General features: G+C 35.9%; 1 protein-coding gene across 6 annotated transcripts in view; it reads right to left on the reverse strand.

Annotated features, from left to right (window-relative positions):
* Positions 1–19,624, reverse strand: part of LOC137284833 (ras-GEF domain-containing family member 1B-like) — a 145,710-nt gene that overhangs the window by 30,990 nt on the left and 95,096 nt on the right. The window contains exon 1 of one of the 6 annotated variants that reach the window (XM_067816843.1): positions 7,320–7,351. The exons of the other annotated variants lie outside the window; for them this stretch is intronic. Within the exon in view, the coding sequence (XP_067672944.1) occupies positions 7,320–7,328 (9 nt within the window). The 5' untranslated portion in view covers positions 7,329–7,351. Of the gene's footprint in view, positions 1–7,319; positions 7,352–19,624 lie in introns of those variants that run through there. 6 annotated transcript variants of the gene reach the window in all.

A 19,624-nucleotide genomic window follows, 5' to 3' on the forward strand; every position in this document is an offset into this window, starting at 1 on the left:
AACAGATGGTGTCGAGTTGTGATAATCCTATCATCTAAACAGTCAAACAAAGAGAACCATCACCAAGTCTTCTACTTATCTCTTCATCCATCACACCTTGCAACCAGGGAGGCCAGGGGTCATGACCCTGTACCCTCGGGGTGGGGACTGAACCTGGGACCCCCCATAAAACTGAACAACTACCTCTAACCTCTTGGTTTACGACTATTCTTGGGCTGGGAAAATGTACTTTGACACTCTGTGGACATGCATTTCAAAGAAACACTTCACCTATCACATGGTCTCCTTGCTGTTATTGATAACAAATTCCTACTTTTTGTATTTCCTGGACGAGATGCTTTAGTTTATTTAATAGTCTGGGGAAACAGCTAAGCTCCCCACAACATACAATATGACCGTTTCCCATGCTCTTAAGCTTCAGAAATATTTAGAAATTGATTTGCTTTCAACAGCACAACAAAAGGAATATTTTTTTACATAACTGACTGAATGAACTGACTAAAAACCTGCAGCTGTACATCAGACTCTTATCATGTGCCTTTGCAAGGGTTACTGAAGTTTTTAAAAAATATGAAAAAAAAAATTAGGCTATAAAAGAACCCACCACAATGTTATTTCAGTTTCACACTGGAAATTACATTAACTCTATATTTGTTAACAAAGTACTTCTCTATGACTTCAGTTTCCTCAACATGGCTGATTTGTTAAATTTTATGACTTACAGATACTTTTATCACTGTCATTTGGTTAGGTCAGAATGTCTAATTTCATTAGTTTTCAGCTGTTCAAAGAAGCAATTAATATGATCTGTCAAGTTTTCTCGATAAACTGAGAATTTATGCTATTTCATTACAAATAACACAGATTTATCACCTGCTTTCAAAGCAGGTGTGGGAACTACAAATATTTGATGCTATCATATGAAAAAAATAAGCACCGGTAACAGAATATTCCAAGGTCAGTAACATTTAGTGGTATTCCATCCCAATATATGATGAAGTTCAATTAGTTTAAGAAAACAACTTATCAAATGAAATATTTAAAAACACTGAATAGGATTAAATGAAAGATGTTTTCATATTATCACAGATATTATTTTCACCTGTCAAGACATAATAGATTATGCTTATTTCATCCTTTTGTCAAATGAAATTATATAATTTACTGATTTATAAAAAATGCATTTAGTATTCAAAAACATTTAACATAATGAAATTAGGGACTAAAGAAGTTTAGTTTAAGTAAGACAGTTATTAATAAAACTTGTCATAATTAAATAGAATAATTAGCGCTGTTAGGTAACATTTCATGTGATGATGTATGTCACAACACATTTGAAATGTACATCTGATCAGCAATGTGTGACACAACACTGGCGTACAAGTGCACCAAGGGAGTACTTCTTTCAGTGCAAGAGTATGTCAATATTGTTGTCAAACAATTAAACTGAAACATGTTTGTTGAGTTCATTTAAGCATATTTTACCAGCCAACATTTCCAAAATGATAATCAACCTGTGTTAATCTCATGTTATTGAACTGGATTTGAGAAAGTAATACCATTTTACATTGTCATTGTAACTTTGATAATAAAACAATTTCATCAAAGCATATGTAATTCACTCTTTGATATGAAGCATTCATTACATTTTGATTTCATTAACTGTAAAACTGTGACAAGATTTTCTTTCTGTTTCTAGTACAACATAAACTGTTTATACATCATACATTGATAAAAATCTTTTTGATAAATGTTCCAGTTTATACGACCCAGCATTGGAGTGAATGGGATAAGATTTTGAGTCACGTAGGCAATATTTTATTCAAATCATGACTAAAAATTAGTTAAAATTTAAAAAAAAAAAATCATGGTAAATGATAAAACCTGTTGGTGAACAACTGAAAAAGATTCAGAATTGCTGTGACAGAAGGACTGATACATTCTTATCCCAACCTTATCCCAACACAGGTAGTCACTCAGGATGTAGGTAACTATACGCAAGTATGTGGTGTCACTATCAGCATCTACATGCAGGAGTGTTGTCAATATCGCAATAGACAAGCACTGACTGATACACACATGGCATTAGGTGTAAACCATTCTATCTTATCAAACGTTGTGTTGTATCATCATGTAGAAGCTAATATTCACATTACAATGATATGATTCACATCAACATTGATCAGAGATGATAAGCGAATTATGACTGGCAAAGTAACCAGTCTCAGTGACATGAAAGTTGTCCATGAATGAAATGGCCGCTGCAATTGGCATTATTATCACCAGTTGATCAATCAACACTCTCAGTGCCTAACTACACAGGCTTTGGCTTTGATAACACCTCTGTCCTGCTCTTCAAAGCTGTCATAGTGCTGTACACCTGTGTTAGTGAGTGAGTGAGTGAAAATGCTTTTGTTCCACTTTTCGCTGCTTCCAGCAATATTCCAGCAATATTCCAGCAATATCATGGCACGGGACACCAGGAATGGACTTCACACATTGTACCCATTTTTGAAATCGAACCCGGGTTTTAGGGTGATGAATAGACGCTTTAACCACAAGGCTACCCAAAGCACCCTTAAACCTAAATTAAGGAATGAGTATGTTTTTCAATAGTTGTATTGGCAGTGGACTTCCAAACTGGTCATCACAACTGTGCCCATATTCAGAATCAAACTGACAGGATGAGCAAATGCTTTAACCACAGGGCTACCTAACAAATCTTAAATCTGTGTTAAAGTACATGAGCTATGATAATCTCAGCACAAAGAACATTTGTTGAGCACATGGGCACTTGTGTTCGTATAATGCTATTGACAGAATACAGTTCATATGGCTGGCATCCCTGAAACGATATATGGGAATAAAAAATAATGTTACTAATGTATAAGATATAAGACATAACCAAGCATAGAAAGATGTTTTTTTCAACCAGGAAGAAAAGAATATCCAAATACCAGAGCCAAATACCAGTGTTGGATTGTTAAAGGTATTTTCATGTTCCTTCTTTAAACAGCTTTCCCATGCTGTATTGGACTAGAATGTCTATAGAAAACAAGCTGCCTTCATCGTTGGCCTCCTTCCCTTTTGTGTACCTACAATATGAGGTAACATTCCACACCTGTAGGGGACCTCGTTAACATACCTGGTGGGGAATCTTGACAGCTCAGGTGTAACAGGGTTCAGAGACCAGACAGCCTCATCAGGGGCTGGTGGAACAAGGGAATGAAATACATTTCCAGTCATGGGGATATTTTTGGAAAAATGGTGATTTTTCTTTCAGGGCATCCTGGAATTTTGTTCTGTTGAAGAAGCAGATGTAAAGTTTTCTTGGGCTGGAAGGGGTAGGAGAGGTCAGGTGATAAATGAATGTATGAAGGGTGTCTGCAAATAAGCTTAGTCCCTGAGGGTAGAGGTTCATGAGTGTGGGGTGCAGGTGGTGTGTATGGCTGAAGGGCAGGGAATAAAATAGGGGATGGGTTCAGATTGGAGAAGTCTTGACGGTACAAATAATAACCTAAATGATAATTTCTAAAACTTAATTAATGCGAGATGGGGGACTGTCTGTTTATCTAGACCTGCCACTATGAAGGATAGAGTGACTGTGGATCCATGGTCTTAACATTCAGTACAGCCTTGAACCAATCCTAAGGATGAGTGGTAGGGGGGATATACATGATATATTTCCCAAGAAATCAATAAATACGTACACAGATAAGTGTATAGAAGATGTCTAGGGATCTTTGAGGGTGGGACGTATGTGGTCAGTGGTAGGGGGTAATAGAGGTGACATATTTTAAAAAAAAAAAAAATGTCCATTGTACATGAATATAATCAAGAGTAACATGAACCAAATCATAATAAAGACCAGTTATTGAACCAGTAGCTCATGGAACACATCACAAGGTGTAAGCAACAGCAGCACAAGCTGGTCAGTAGATGTTGCAGTCACGTATATACTAACTGTATGTACATATGTACATGCTATACGATCAGGTGAGAGTCTGCATTCCTTTCACCAGGGGGCATCTGTCTGGTAAAGAGCGGTACTCCATGAACTATCAGTAGTGTTGGATTTCACAAGTACAACACTCTCCTGGGTTTTGAATATGCGAACAGCTGCAGCATAATAATCAGAATGTTTTTTTAAATTCTTGTTTAGCTTGGGCATGACAGTAGTATTGGGGTATTACAAATTTTGAATAAAATATATAGTCTGAATTGTACAAATTATTCAAACTTGTTCAGGGCCAGATTTACGTCTGGTCCATGGTAAGTAAATTGACCCTCCTCTACTAGTAAATGCTTCCTATTCTCATGCCAGTCCATCCATATGATTGAAAGAATGGGATAAAACCAGAAATCCATAGGTATTCTATCACACAGTGTTGGGCAGCTATCAACACACTGGATGAAGTGTAAAGAGGAAACGTGATCAATCGGACATGCAGTGCATACGAATTAAAACTAGAGGTCACTATATCAAAATAAACACTAAGTATCATAAATGGACAATTTCCCTGTGTCAATTTCGATATGAGTAACTATTAAAACTACCCTTTCAAAACACATTTCTGAGCAAAGTATGAAATGCACCTGGTAGATGGTGAGTACTTATTAAATAGGAGATGAAACACGGTAGTACTGTGGTCCAAGTGTTTACTATTCAAGAGCTAGATCCAGGTTTAATTCTCTACATGGTTCCAATGAAGAAATTCCTTTTGCATACGGCTGGAATGCAGCTAAACAAAAGTTCACACATAAATTCGAAATACACTTGATCCTGCCAGTTATAGGGGCAGAAACTCTGCACGTCAAATGTTTCACCTAAGAAGAATATTTCACATTAAAAAATACACAGCTATTATACAACATCAAGAATAAATACAATGTACAACTACATGATACCTTTCAAAAACACAATACAGACATATAAATAAATTTAAACATCAGTGCAATCAAACATTTGTGAGGAAGAGAGAATTTGATGCCTTCAAATTGATTTACTGAGATGAAACACGAAAGCTGTTTAAAAAACATTCGTTTAGAAGCTTTGCTTGATTGCTGAAGTTGTAATACGGTTCAAAAATCAATGGTTAAAAAGTCAAGTCAATTATATTATCCTTGGTAGTAAGTTGAAGGTTTTTGTATATTTCATGATGGGAAGTAAGGGTCATGGTGATTCCTTGGTGTAATTCAGGATGAGGATTAGATTAACTACACTAATGAAATAAGTTGATGTCAGTTCAAAAATACCTCTGAATTCATGAGATTTATCAAATTTCACACTGGTCAGACCTTGCCACTAAGTTTGACTGTGTAGTGCACAAGGAACCTTAAAGGCTTCGCCAGTAATAAGATTTCATCCCTCTGTCTATTTTGATTACATATACAATCTTTAAAACCTCTCAGCATTCAACTAATCATTTGGTTGCCATCCCTGATATTTCTTCCTGAGTTTATTTTTCATTCCAAAAAGAAATTGAAAACCATAGAATCAAGATAGGAGTTGTGTCAGGTCATAATAATGTTGGTACCAGAATTTCTCTCCCACCCGCTTCAGTACTAAATACATAACATCATTTCAGTGTCCTATAGCATCTTAAGACAAAGACAATCACACTGTGTTACATCTACCTTTGTTTGAACTATAACATACAAATTTCCCATTCATGCACTCATGCTAGGGACACTGTTAACCATTAAAAAAATAGAAAATTACCCCGATTCATGTTTTTAGCATTTGTAGGAAAGTCTGTAATAAAATCACTGTGGCTTACCATAAACATTTGACATGCTCAAACGGATTTGTATTTCAAATTGTGCATCCAAGGATGATGAGTATGATGAAGATCAGGATGATGAAGAAATGAAAGCATTTTTTGTTTGCTAGTTTGAAACATATTTCTCTATGTACATATGAACATGAAATACCTTCCACTTGTATACTCACACACCTGATATGAAACTATCCTTGTCACTCACAACATGAAATGAACGAAAATGTGCCACAGGTAGATTTATCACATCTTACAATGACAGCTTTGAAACATACCTCGCTATGTACGTTATAATGACCATGAAATACCTTCCACCTGTATACTCATGAAACTATCCTTGTCACTCACAACATGAAATGAACGAAAGTGTGTCACAGGTAGATTTATCACATCTTACAATGACAGCTTTGAAACATACCTCGCTATGTACGTATGACCATGAAATACCTTCCACCTGTATACTCATGAAACTATCCTTGTCACTCACAACATGAAATGAATGAAAGTGTGTCACAGGTAGAATTATCACAACATCTTACAAAGACTTACTTACTTAGAATAATCCATATAGCTGAGTATGATAAAGTAGTGCAATGTTACATTAGATGTAGTTGTGTGGATAGCTACAAGGCCTGCCACTGTTCTGTGATTGCAATAGACGAGGAAATGCCAGGAGCATAACTGCACTGCAGTGTGAGGCAGTGGTTAGGAAAACTGTGTAATGTTATCAGTGTGGCTAGACTCGATCTGGGAGGCAGCGATGACATTTGATGGATGAGAAACTCAACATCAATGCTGGGCAGAATTAGAATTAACGGAAAATAATTGAGTGTTTTTATCCCTTTTCCCATGTGTTGGTTGTATCATCTATAACGTACTATCATGTTTGTACTGATGACTTGGTCGGTGTTGTTGGAGCTGTCAGTTCAGTTCAGTTGTGTAGTTACCGGTACTACAGCAAAGTTACAGTATATTAATTTTCTACTAGTTATATCAGAAATTATTTGTCTGTAGACACACTATCAGAGCAAACAAGGATTATAATCCCACATACACAGGATCCTGTAGACAACAAGGGAGGTAACTCTCATTTAAACAAGATACCTTGGGCCATTAAACCAGTGATACTAAAAAATAATGAAAGTGAAACTAATAAACAATAACAATAGCAATCACAATAATAATGATAAAATAATTAACTTTGATATTAACAGTTATATTTAAAAGGTTATATAATAAGATTTGAGATAAATGAATATTGGTAAAAGTATCCTTAGAAAGAACAGGGATGAATGTTTTTACCTAAAATTAATGAAATTAATGAGAAATGTATGTCAAGAGGTTATGGAAACATTACAGATATCCTTTGAAGTTAACATTCAGTTATCAACTCGTGTCACAAGTTTAGCAAAACTAGCCAGTCATTGATATCAAGAATAGGAGATCTGTTTTCTTTCACCAAACAGTAATTTAAACAATTCGATCTGGCAGTATGTTAGAGAAGTAGCTATCTTATTAAACTAGTTTGACTGTACTCACTTGTGACATTGTGTCGTCTTACTGATGTAAAAATTCATCATATGATCAACTGAATAGAGCTTGTTTATAATAGCTAGGACTGGGTGTATTTCCAAAATGTTCAAAAATTTCATCAAAATTCACCGATGAAACCCACACAAACAAACAAAAAAACATGTTTATGCAACTTCCTGTCCTGACTTGTGGCATGTTGCTACTGACGTTAAATAATCATAAAGTTAAATACAATGGTAGATTCACTTCCTTTTCCTCAGAAGTGTTTTCCCGTATTATGTCAAGCTACGTCACTGTTATCTGAACAAGTACATCCTACATGTAAACAACACAATTATGGTTTTCCTGTTCATGATTAATCCATACAAATTTAGAAAACTGTAATTCTTTAAGTTGGGTTTTTCTGAATTTGTAAATCAGGGACCAAATTTATAAATGTTCATGTAAACACCATAATATGGTTTCCATGTTCATGGTTAATCCATACAAATTTAGAAAACTGTAATTCTTTATGTTGGGTTTTTCTGAATTTTTAAATCTGGGACCAATATGATGGCTGATGCAGATACTTACTTCGACTTACTATATGTTAAGTTACCTTGCCTTTGCATGTATTTGGTTGAGTGAGTGAGTGAGTTTAGTTTTATGCCACTTTTAGCAATATTACAGCAATATCACATATCATATATACTATATGTAAAGTTAACTTGCCTTTGCATGTATTTGGGTGAGTGAGTGAGTGAGTGAGTTTAGTTTTACGCCGCTTTTAGCAATATTCCAGCAATATCACGGGGAGGGACACCAGAAAATGGGCTTCATACATTGTACCCATGTGGGGAATCCAACGTGGGTCTTTGGCGTGAAGAACGCTTTAACCACTAGGCTACCCCAATGCCTCTGCATGTATTTGGTCTGGGTGGCATTTTCAGGGTAATATATGTTAATATTTTCATGAAGACCTGGTTTCATGATCATTACTTTGTGATTCATGATCAGATGTAACAAAAATTTATTACAATCATCAACAGGTTTTTGTAGCTTTTTATTATCATTTCTTTGGCTTTTCAGAAAACTCTATTTTTTATGTTTCCTAGCTTACTGGCCAAGAAAACTGTCAGGACAAATATATGGATTTAGCTTTAAAATATTGTTAGGGTGTTTGAAATCAACATGATGAACAAAACTGAGAAGGATATATTGTCTGGAAAAGCCATGTTATATATATTGTCATTATTATTATTATATACCGAGAATAAAACGTTAAGCGCCAGCCTATTTTCAAAACTAAGATGTGAAGATGTGGAAATGTTGAGCTGAACTAATTGGGAAGACCAATCCATATTTTGAGAAGGTTCATCTGGTAACTGTTTTAGGGATGTCATAATCATCTGAAAGTACAATTACTAAAAATATTGTTACAGACATGATGACACTGATTTGTAGATTGAAATAACTACTCCTGTTGTGCTTATACAAGACTTAAATTTAGGTTTGACTTGTTAAAAGTGACAATCATGTGACCATATAACAGTCATTTCTGATTTTCACTTTTCAAAAGAAGGTAACCTTTTTGTGGAAAACAAAATACATATTTTCCAAAAGAGGATGTATCCTGTTGAAAGTAAATGATAATTTTCATTATGGTTTTGTTTTTAAACTAAATGTACTAAACCAAATTATGATAGCTCATTTTTTTTTCTGAAAGATTTCCTATGGGCCAGTTATAGAATGTAAGTTTTAGAATGTTTCTCAACCAGATTCCTGTATATAATGCATTGTTCAAAATTCACAAGTTGTTAAAATATCCAGTGAAATCCCATGTGCCAACTTTTATTAAGGTTTTAAAAGAAAGAAGAAAGAGCACCTACAATAAATAGTATTATGGATAGCAATACATAAATCATTATTGCGTAAAATAGCAATATGAATGTCAGGCCAATACCCATTGCTAATAGAAATAAAGGAAGTCTACTGTCACAATTGAAGAAAACCCTTCTGTTTTAACTCACAGTACACTTCTAGTCATAAGCCATCTATCAAACCAACTTCAAAGCATTGGTCTCTCATGCCGAACACTACATAACAACTTTAGTGTGTGTTGGGTTTGAGGCAGCGTTAAGTATGAGACTTTATACTGTTTTATCTTTTAAAAAAAGCCTCAAAGATATAGTGGATGAAAGCACATTTTGTTGAATAATGGCTAACATCCATTTTTACTGAGGGTTTATCACAAGCATTACTGATTCTTTCAGAGTGTGACACTCTATCATTGACAAAGCTGTCTGATGTAATGATGGGTTTGTGATTGATCGTGGGAGTTGTTTTACACTTTTTCTACATAAAACACAGGAATTATTGTCTAGATATGACTATCAACAAACAAACCCAGATGATTAGCCAACTTGAAAAAAAGAAAAGCAGTTTACCGGTAATGTTACAGTTGAGGCCAACTCAGATATTTTAGTAAAAGTTCTCACTAAGGGATCAATATAGATATGGAGAGAAAAGTTCATTTAGCTGATCTAAAAAGAACTATAGCTTCATAACCGTAAGAAACCATCTAACAGCTATCACTGAATAGCATAGAACCACAGTCTGTAGACAACCCCATGATTCAACTGTATCTTAGATCAATACAAAGATTCAAATGAACCGACAGACTTACTCTATGATTCAACACTCTCCAGAGACCAACCTTGTGAATCAATACTCTCAAGAGATCAACCTTGTACTTCATTCTCAAGAGATTAACTCCATTATTCAACTGGACAAGTAGATAAACTCAATGATTCAACACTCACTAGAGATGAACCTCATGATTCAACACTCTACTGAGATGAAACTTGTGATTCAATAGTCTGCAAACATTAACTTTTGTCTGTCTGTCTGTCTGTCTGTCTGTCTGTCTGTCTGTCTGTCTGTCTGTCTGTCTGTCTGTCTGTCTGACTGACTGACTGACTGACTGACTGACTGACTGACGAACCTCATGATTCCAAACACCAAACCTCAGATTCAACGAGACATGAACCTTAGGATCCCATGAGATCAACCTTATAATTCAAAACTCATATGAAATCAACTCAACGATTCAACTCTCTCAAGGGATGCACCTTTTAATTCCACCTGTATTTCAATAAAAGTAAACACAACATAACCCACAGATATCTAAAACTTGAACGTGTAGTGCAGTTGACCTCACTGTATTTACAGCTGGATGGCATGTTATCCGAGTGACCTTGACATTGGTGATAACAACACTACAACAAGACCCTGTACCAGATGTTGTAGTGAAGTATCAGTAACACCAGACAGGTGAAGGACCAGTGAGACAGGGACCTGGCATGAGGAAGGGAGGCTGACCCATATACCAGTAGTAGGTGACCATGGCCTGGGGACAAGACTGTCAGTGTCACTCTGGCACCTTCTTGACACCACTAGAGGGTAAGCTGTGGTCCAACAGGTGGACTGACCTGTTCTCAGAGAGATAGGGTTGGAGAGATAAGTCTGAAGAGTCAGGAGGGAGGGAGCATGAGGCATGATGAATGTTACATGAATGGCTTGTGCATTCATCATAGGTGTTGTTTTTCTTGCCCCTTTTCTTACTCTAACTTTTACACTTCCGACACGGTGAAACTGATAAATTATTATAAAACTGCATAAAAATATTTCTGTAATCAAACTGGTGGCTACGGTCTGAAATATGTGACAGATACTAGTATTGAGGTGTGATAAGCAGGGTTAGGCCGTCTTACAGTTCCCAAACTGCATTATTGTCCCAACTGCCTGACTATTTCTGCAAAGCTAAATGGAGCAAGTCTAGATTTATTCTGGTTCTGAATCTCCATAACTCACTGGGGCGCCTTTTCAGTGTATTCATATCTATCAAAATATTATATATTCAGAGACTAAGCATTATTCTAAGTTTGGTGTATGAGACCAGCCATTAAGAGGAATAAACATATGGACAGACTTACAGAGGAATTGCACTGTCTTCTTCCTACATATGTTTATTGTATAGTAATCCTTCTTATATTATACTTAGTGACTGAGTATATATATAAAGTATTACTGATGGCAGAGGTCCCTGGAGGATATAACCAGCAGTCTGGAATGGAGGTATGCACCTGTTTGTACTTTCCTGAATAGGTTTCAAGTTGACCGATTCAGAAGTGTTGCACTACATCATGTTACATGTAACACCTTGGTTGTAACCAGGCACAGGGTAACTATGGCAAACACTGCTTACTGACCTGTAACCTCTGAAGTAACCTGAAGGTCATATCGCCAAATATACAAGATTCAGAAGTGAATTTCAGATGGGTGTATGTAATGACTGCTTGTTCAGCAATTCATAGCAACTGTACAGTTTGAATAAGGTAAATCATGATAAATAAATTCCTGCCCCATCAATAATGATGTATTTCAAATGTGCATTTCATAAGTGTTTGTTGATCTATTCTCGGTAAATTACTCGACTCTTACAACACAAACTTTAAACACACGTTCAATCATGGCTGATGAGAAAACAGGAATGCGTGTTAATAAGTTAATAAATTCAACAATTTCAACTTACTGTGAAAGAGCGTATGATATACATTTTCCCACAGCTTGACATAGTCGTACTCCATGGAAAGAAAAATGAACACCTATTTGAATAATCTATTCAGATCCTAATATACGGGATCCTCTTTGCAAATCAAACAAGCATGAGTCACCTTGTGTTGTGAGGGGAAAGAGATCTTTAGAATTTGACCGTGGCTAAATGGAAACGTACTTTCATAAACATACACCACTGTACCTATTCTGAATACCAACCAAGTAATTCTATACACAGATAAAGAAATTGGAGAGGAACAACATCAAAATAATCAATCTTTTATTTTGCTGTGTAAACACTGCCAGTCTAAAAAATTTCATACATACTTGTCTCAGAGACAGGGAAGGTTGACTGATGCTGTTTTTGATGTTACAGATATTGACTGATGGGTAGTTTGAGAAGTCTGAAATCGCTTTTCCTGTGAAGGATTTGACGGAAATAAATAAGACGTGTTGAGGATATTTACCTTCAAGAGCCATTTTCCTTGAAATATTGGATGCCGCAAGTATTCCACTTTTTGCATTGTGAATATCTGGCGTCAAGTTTTACAAATTTGCTGTAAGACTTCCAACTAAGGAGAAAACCTTATACAAGTGTGGGGCTTGTTTCACCTTCAGGAAGAATTTGGCACAGTGTTCTCCTGCTGGAATTCTGATGTTTAGGATTCTGGTTTACACAGTGCAATCTATTAATTAGCTCACAGCATAATTAATACAAGATGCATGAAATTCAAGCGTTAATCCACAACATCACAAAACATACACATTCCTCTGCAGAATTCCACAACAGCTGGCAAAGTCATATCCTTTTGGCTGTGAATTAAACAGTGATTTGGGTGAAACTTAAATGTGAAATTCAGTTCTGTTCGTGCATGTTGAAGTCCAACATGTCGATGCAGACATATCCCTGTGACCTAGTGTACTAAAACACACGCTACCTGTCACGCACCCCCTAGGGATTTTACAAGGGGGTCCTATTGTTAAGGGGACAATCGAAAACATTGCATAAGAGTTTCCCATTTTGATAGATGGTTTTGCAAGGTGGTTAGAGGCCATTAACCTCAATGCCCTGTGTAACTAATAGACAATCACTGCTCTTGAGAGAAAATGACTCTTTTTAAATGCTAATAACAGTCATCTTCGCACCTCCAATAATAGAGGTCAAGTTTATGTACCCACACATCTCGTTTAATAACACACCTTCACAAAGACAGGAATTACTTTGATTTTTTTAAAAAGTCATGTGTGTGTAATTTATTTGGTGAGTGCTGTTGAATGGTAATTAGAAGATTAATTGTTGCAGTTGAACAAGAGTAAGAATGACTTAAAGAATAGGGTTAACAGCCTCAGAGTATCTTTAGTGGGCTGAAGAGATAGTCGCCCTTTTCACATTGTCTTTGAAAACTTTGAAGTTGGTCAGTAGAGTTGAGAGATTAACAGAGACCTTTCACTTCTATGTATTAGCTGTTTAACATGGTAGATAATTCTACTGCCATGTGGTCTCAACATTCATGTCAGAGTATCCAGAAATTAAAAAAAAATTTTGTCAAGAAATCAAAATAAGCCAGAAACTTTCAGTCAGTTTTAAAGAAAAGGCTTATAATAATCAGCACAATATGAAGTTAATCGCAAAATAAGATTAAACAAAGGCATAATTGTTTTTGTTAAGTTTTTATATTTAAAGACATTTCTTAAGATATCAACTTCAAATCAAATATTATCAACAAAATCAAACATAACCACCTGGCTCTTAAGAAATTGACCCAAACAATTGGTCAAATGAGAAACCAAACATGTCTGACCAAAGGTGTCATTAATACTAGTTTATGTTTCTATTAGTTATGATGAAAGTGCTTAAATGAAGATATAACATGTTAGGTAACATCCAAACAATTCAGATGTACCATGGATTGTCTGCTTAGATATGGAGGAAGGGATCTGTCCTTGACCTCACCACACAGTATAATGCTGACAGGTAATTTGTGATCACTCAACCGTCTAGATACAGTTACAGATGTCAGACAAGAAAGTTGCTCAACAACAACATACCAGCCTAAGTATTTGTAATGTACTGTGTCATTAACTGCTTCTTCCTCACAATGAAAAATGTGCACTGGTCCTGAACCATTGCTGATACTCATACGAAAAATATGTTGTTCTAAATAAGGGCTCATGTAAAATCTGAGTTCACAAGGACCTGTCTCAAAGGTTTCAAATGTGGATCTTTTCCATTCTTGTTTCATACACAGATGAAAATGCAAACATGCCTACTATTATTGATTGCTAATTTTTGTTCAGTTTGTAATAAAACAATCTTTCCAATCTCTTTCTAATTTTATTCTTATCTACAGTAGCATATGCATCCTGATCTTGGCTCCAGAAATTGAGTTAGGTTCCTTAATACTCAAATATTCCCTTATAGAATTAACCATTATATCAAAGACTACATACATTAAAAGTATGCCCTGTTCTGTTTCATTAATAATATTTCAACTATACGTAGGCTCAACTCTTATTCAACTGGATAACTTAAAGTGGTTGTCTAAATAACTTCCCAATGAAGCACATTCGTATCCATTCAAACACAGTGCTGCTCAATAATCTGTCAAAGATAAATGTTTCCAAATATACATTATAAGAGTCAAAATGAAGTATCCAAGTTGTGCCATTTCAAACTGTTCATTTTCTATTAATATTCTTCTTCCAAGTCTTCAAATCGCTAAAGAGATAGAAAGCTGTCAGGAGTTTTAAATCAAGTGATTTGGATAGATTTTGTTGTATGTAATCATCAACAAAAGTTAAAAGAACACATGATTTTTAACATAATTACAGCTATTCCGTGAAGACGGGATACTGCAACAGGACTTGTGGGTGTCCTTGAAGTCATTTCGAGTGGTGTATATTTAGGCATCAGAAGCTCTGGCTAGAAATAGGTAAGTATAATTATCAGTTTAGAAATTTGCTTCTCTCTTCGTATCAAATAATTTGAAGTGAAGAGTAGTTACAAAGCTATATTTGGCATCCTCTCCATATTAATCATGGTTCCTATTTGCGATATAAAAGTCTCAAAGTAGATTCCAGTTGGTCATAAAGTCATTTAAGCTTCACCTATAAGCTTCCAACAATTGTCACACTTTCACTAAAGCTAGTGGATGTGGGTCAGGGTTGGTATTGCTGTGAACGCTAGTGATTACAACTCAATGGGGCTCAATCGGCTTCTTTGGCACCTGCGTAGGTTATATCACATTGGTAAAGGTCGTGCAGACTACCAATGCCTCATAGACCATTGCCATAGCAACGTGACACTCTTCACCTCAGTGAAATAGATAAGCACCTGTGAGAGTTGAAACTGACTCCAGTTTGAGTGTTGGTGGTGAGTGTGTCAAATGTTCTCACCTTGAAGTAGTCAAAGGTCGCAGGAATGTGTGACAATTTGGCAGATTCATTAAGGGTTATCTAATTAGAATTTGCCTGGCTTAAAATAGAACAGGCTGAAGAAAATATTCACAGTTGCTTCAAGTGGAATAACCGATTATACTGAGGTTATTTACACCATAGTTCTTATTAAAGACTGTACAAAGAGCTGAAGAATAGAGTCTCAACATTCAGTGGCTCACATATTCTACATCAGGTGGATGGATGTTCAATGCTGCACTCAGCCACATTGCAGCTATATGGTAGTGTAAATAAACCAGTCTGTAGCAGACAATCCAGTGATAAACAGCATGAGCATTGATCTATTCAACTGGGATATAATACCACGTATCAGCCAAGTCAGAGAGCCAGACCACCCTTGTCACTTTTATGAAAAGCATGGGTTGCTGAAGACCAATTCTCACCTGAACCTTAACTGGGATTCAGTAAAGGATGGGGAGACATGTCTGATTGCATGTAACTCCATCCTGACAGTTGGAAGTGGTGCTTACTATATCAATCACTGGTTCACCTGTCCCAGATTCAAACAAAAGCAACTTGCTTTTAAAATCTGCTAATACAACAGTCATGTCATACTGCAATCCCACTCCTAGAACCTGTGCAAAAATGCCTCTAGATAGATTTCTGTACAGCCATGTTACAGAATGTTCATATTTTCAATTTCAGAAAAAGATTTAATGACAAAAGCATAAGGCTCATTCCCCTTCCATTCAGGGGAATTACCATGGGATGCACCATCATGAATCTTAATGAAGCAAAAACTAAGTTAATAGCTTTCACATGAGCCTAAAAAAATATTCAATTTATAAGATAATTTTCTTTCCAGTTGAAACAATCTGTGGGGAAAATCCTGCTCCCTTCTGAAGGGAACTTTACACTTTTGGAAGATGAACTGCAAAAAATGTCTTGTTACATAATAGTTTTACCAAACCTAATCTGAACTTTTGAGTTCAATATTGAAAAACAGAACAAAATATTCTGCAGAAGAAAACATTTTTAAAAATAAACCTAAATCAAATATCCTTATCAATACATTGCTAAATGAATTTTTGAAGAATGATTTTTCACTGATATTTTAAAAATACTGGCACTTGAAAACATAATCGCAAAAAAAAGTCTACCAACTAGATTTGATTGAAATTCTTCACCTTGCCTGGTACACAGGTTTCTGGCAAATGTAAATGTTTACGTAAGATTTAGAGGTGAGGAAATAAACGTCTGGTTTGGCACGAGAGTTTTTAAAAGCTGATGGTGTACAAACACCATATTCAAGATCAACAATGTGAAGCTGATGTCAATTTCAGCTTCCTCTTGACAATGTGGTCCATAAGTGAGGGGATGCAACAAAACTCCAGGAACAATAGGTGCAGCACACTGCTGGCAGGAAGTTGGTATAAAGGGTTACATGTTGATGACACATGAGATGAAGACATGGGACGGATTGACTTTGTATGTGTCAGTAAATGTTACATTACATTGGATTCAGAGAATGAGTGAGTTTACTTTTACGCCGCACTCAACAATATTATGGCGGCGGTCTGTAAATGATAGAGTCTGGATTAACAGTATGAGCATCGATCTGCGCAATTGGAAATCGATGACATGTGCCAACCAAGTCAGTGAGTCTGACCACCAAATTCCTGTTAGCCGCCTCTTACCACAAGCATAGTCGCCTTATATGGCAAGCATGCATTGCTGAAAGCCTTTTCTATCCGGACCTTCACGGGTCTGGATAGGGGTGGTGGAGTGGTCTAGTGGTTAAAGAGTTCACCCATGTTAAAGACTTGGGTTTGTTTGCCTACATCAGTAATGTCTGCGAAGACCATTTCTGGTGGCCTCCGTCCTGATATTGCTGGAATATTGCTATTACTGGCATCAAACCTTCCTCACTAACTCACTGAAGCAGAGAAAGGAAATTAAATTGAACGTATTCTATAACAAAGCAATTATACTTTGGTTACATTCATTATCAAATACTTAACAATGGGCAGATATAGGAAGCTACATTCTGTATATAACTGGGATGTTAGTGTAGCACAAACTGTCCCATGAACATCCTGGGTGCACATTTTCAAAGCTCTAAGATAGTCAAAAGTTAATGTTAACGAACTGCACTTATGACTGACTACCTTAGCACTGAAAGAGCTTAAAAGATTTAGGCCTCAGGGTAGAATTGGTCTTCAGTAACCTATGCTTGCTGTAAGAGGTGATTAATGGGATCGGGTGGTCTGGCTTGCTTACTTATATGCGTAGATTGATGCTCATGTTGTTGATCACTGGATTAACTGGTCCAAAGTTGATTATTTAGAGACAACCGCCATATAACTGGAATATTGCTGCATGCATCGTTAAACAACAAGTAACAAGCCAAACCTCACACATACCAGTGTGGGCAATTGTAAAAGGCATGGCAGCTTGATAAGGTACCAGCTTAAACACTTTGTCACCACACTGGTCAGATGCGAAGAGCACTACCATACTACATGAGCATATGAAGGCCAAAATGAGTTAACGAAAACATTATTTTACACAGTGCTATTTCATAACTGATGTTTGTGATATCTTAGCCATTACAGGTCCAAGACTGGTCCAATTATCTATGCAATATGATCAGATTCTACAGTGAACCAGATGTGTGTATTCTAACATGCTCAATAAATCACATATCCCCCACCCCATTTAAATGTCATAATTATAGTGTTGAAAAATCACACACATTGCATTATGTTTCTAGTTAACCTATTAAAATGACACATCAAATCCTAATTAACGTTTTCTCCCCAAGAGACTGAAATCGGATGCAACATCTCTTTGAAACCCAATAAGACTTTATGTGAAACACATAATCTTTTAACCTTTAAATATAAAAAAAACTGAAACATAATACTAGCAATGCGTCATGACTTTCTTTTGTTTGAGAAAACAGAATGAACAATGAAATGACATTTAAAACACTTAACTAGGAGAATGTACCCAAACAAATAGGTATCAAAACATGTGAATACACAGTGCCATTTACGATGTGGTCAAATGTAACATGTCATATTTGGGATTACACTTTCTTAGTATAGTACAGATTCTAGTACTTCTACATCTTTGACTTGAAAAAAGTACCAGAATCTGTACTTTAGTAAGAAAATGTAACACCAACATGATACATTATATTAAAAGATGGTTAGAAAGTTAAAAAATGAATACAAATGATTTTACTGATATTTTGACCAAAAGTAAGTTTGTCTTGTGCCAATAGTTAAACACAGATATTCTAGGGAATAACAAGGAGAGAGAGCAATTTGATATCATCCCTATAATCATTCTCCACAAGGTTAAGTGAGCAAGTGTAGACTACCTATTAAGAACATTCAACTGCTTGAGGCTGTCAATGTCAAAAACAATGGGAAATAGACAAGCACCTGTCAACAGCATTACAGCCTCCATTTAATCTAAAGACCACTCAATAGTCTGTAATGTACAACATCACCTCAGCTGTCAGTCAACCCCTCAGGGAACATCTGCTTCCTACTCAACTGTTTATATCTTGTTTACTGTTAGGACAATATGATGGGTTGTTATTTTGATGGTCATATTGACACTGACACATTTTGTGAGAATGTAAGTAACATTAAGATTAAGATATTAAAGGATTATCTGATTTGATGTGAGGAGTATGTTGTGGCATATCATTGTCCATTACTTGACCTTGACCTCCATGTTTATATTGTAAATATATGATACATGCATTCAGAAGGCACAGGTTAAGTAATATTGCAAACATTTCAGAATGAGAGCAGAATGAGTTCATAACTATTCAAATATTCAGTTTTGTGAGTGAGTGAGTGAGTGAGTGAGTGAGTGAGTGAGTGAGAGAGAGAGAGAGAGAGAGAGAGAGCTAGTTTTAAACCACATTTAGCAATGTTCCAGAAATAAATGTGCTTCACACGTTGTATCCATGTGGGAATCAAGCCGGCTCTTGGGCATGACATGAGAATGCTCAAATCACTAGGCTACTCAACTTCCCATTTGAAATTTGAATTAACCATTGTAATTAAAACACATGCTAGGATATTTTCTGAATCATATTATGCGATCTGATTTAGAAGTGATTTTTTTATGATTATGGAAGGAATTGTCACTTTTCTGCAATTTTCTATTATATATTTACATCACCTACCAGTATTTAATATTTTGCATGACTGTTCCATTAAAAATTCATCACAGATGAAAATATGATTTAGGTTTTGTAACCCAAATGTAAAGGCCCCTTTTCTTAAACATCAACA

Source organism: Haliotis asinina, chromosome 5, assembly GCF_037392515.1.
Source record: "Haliotis asinina isolate JCU_RB_2024 chromosome 5, JCU_Hal_asi_v2, whole genome shotgun sequence".
Classification (NCBI taxonomy): Eukaryota; Metazoa; Mollusca; class Gastropoda; order Lepetellida; family Haliotidae; genus Haliotis; species Haliotis asinina.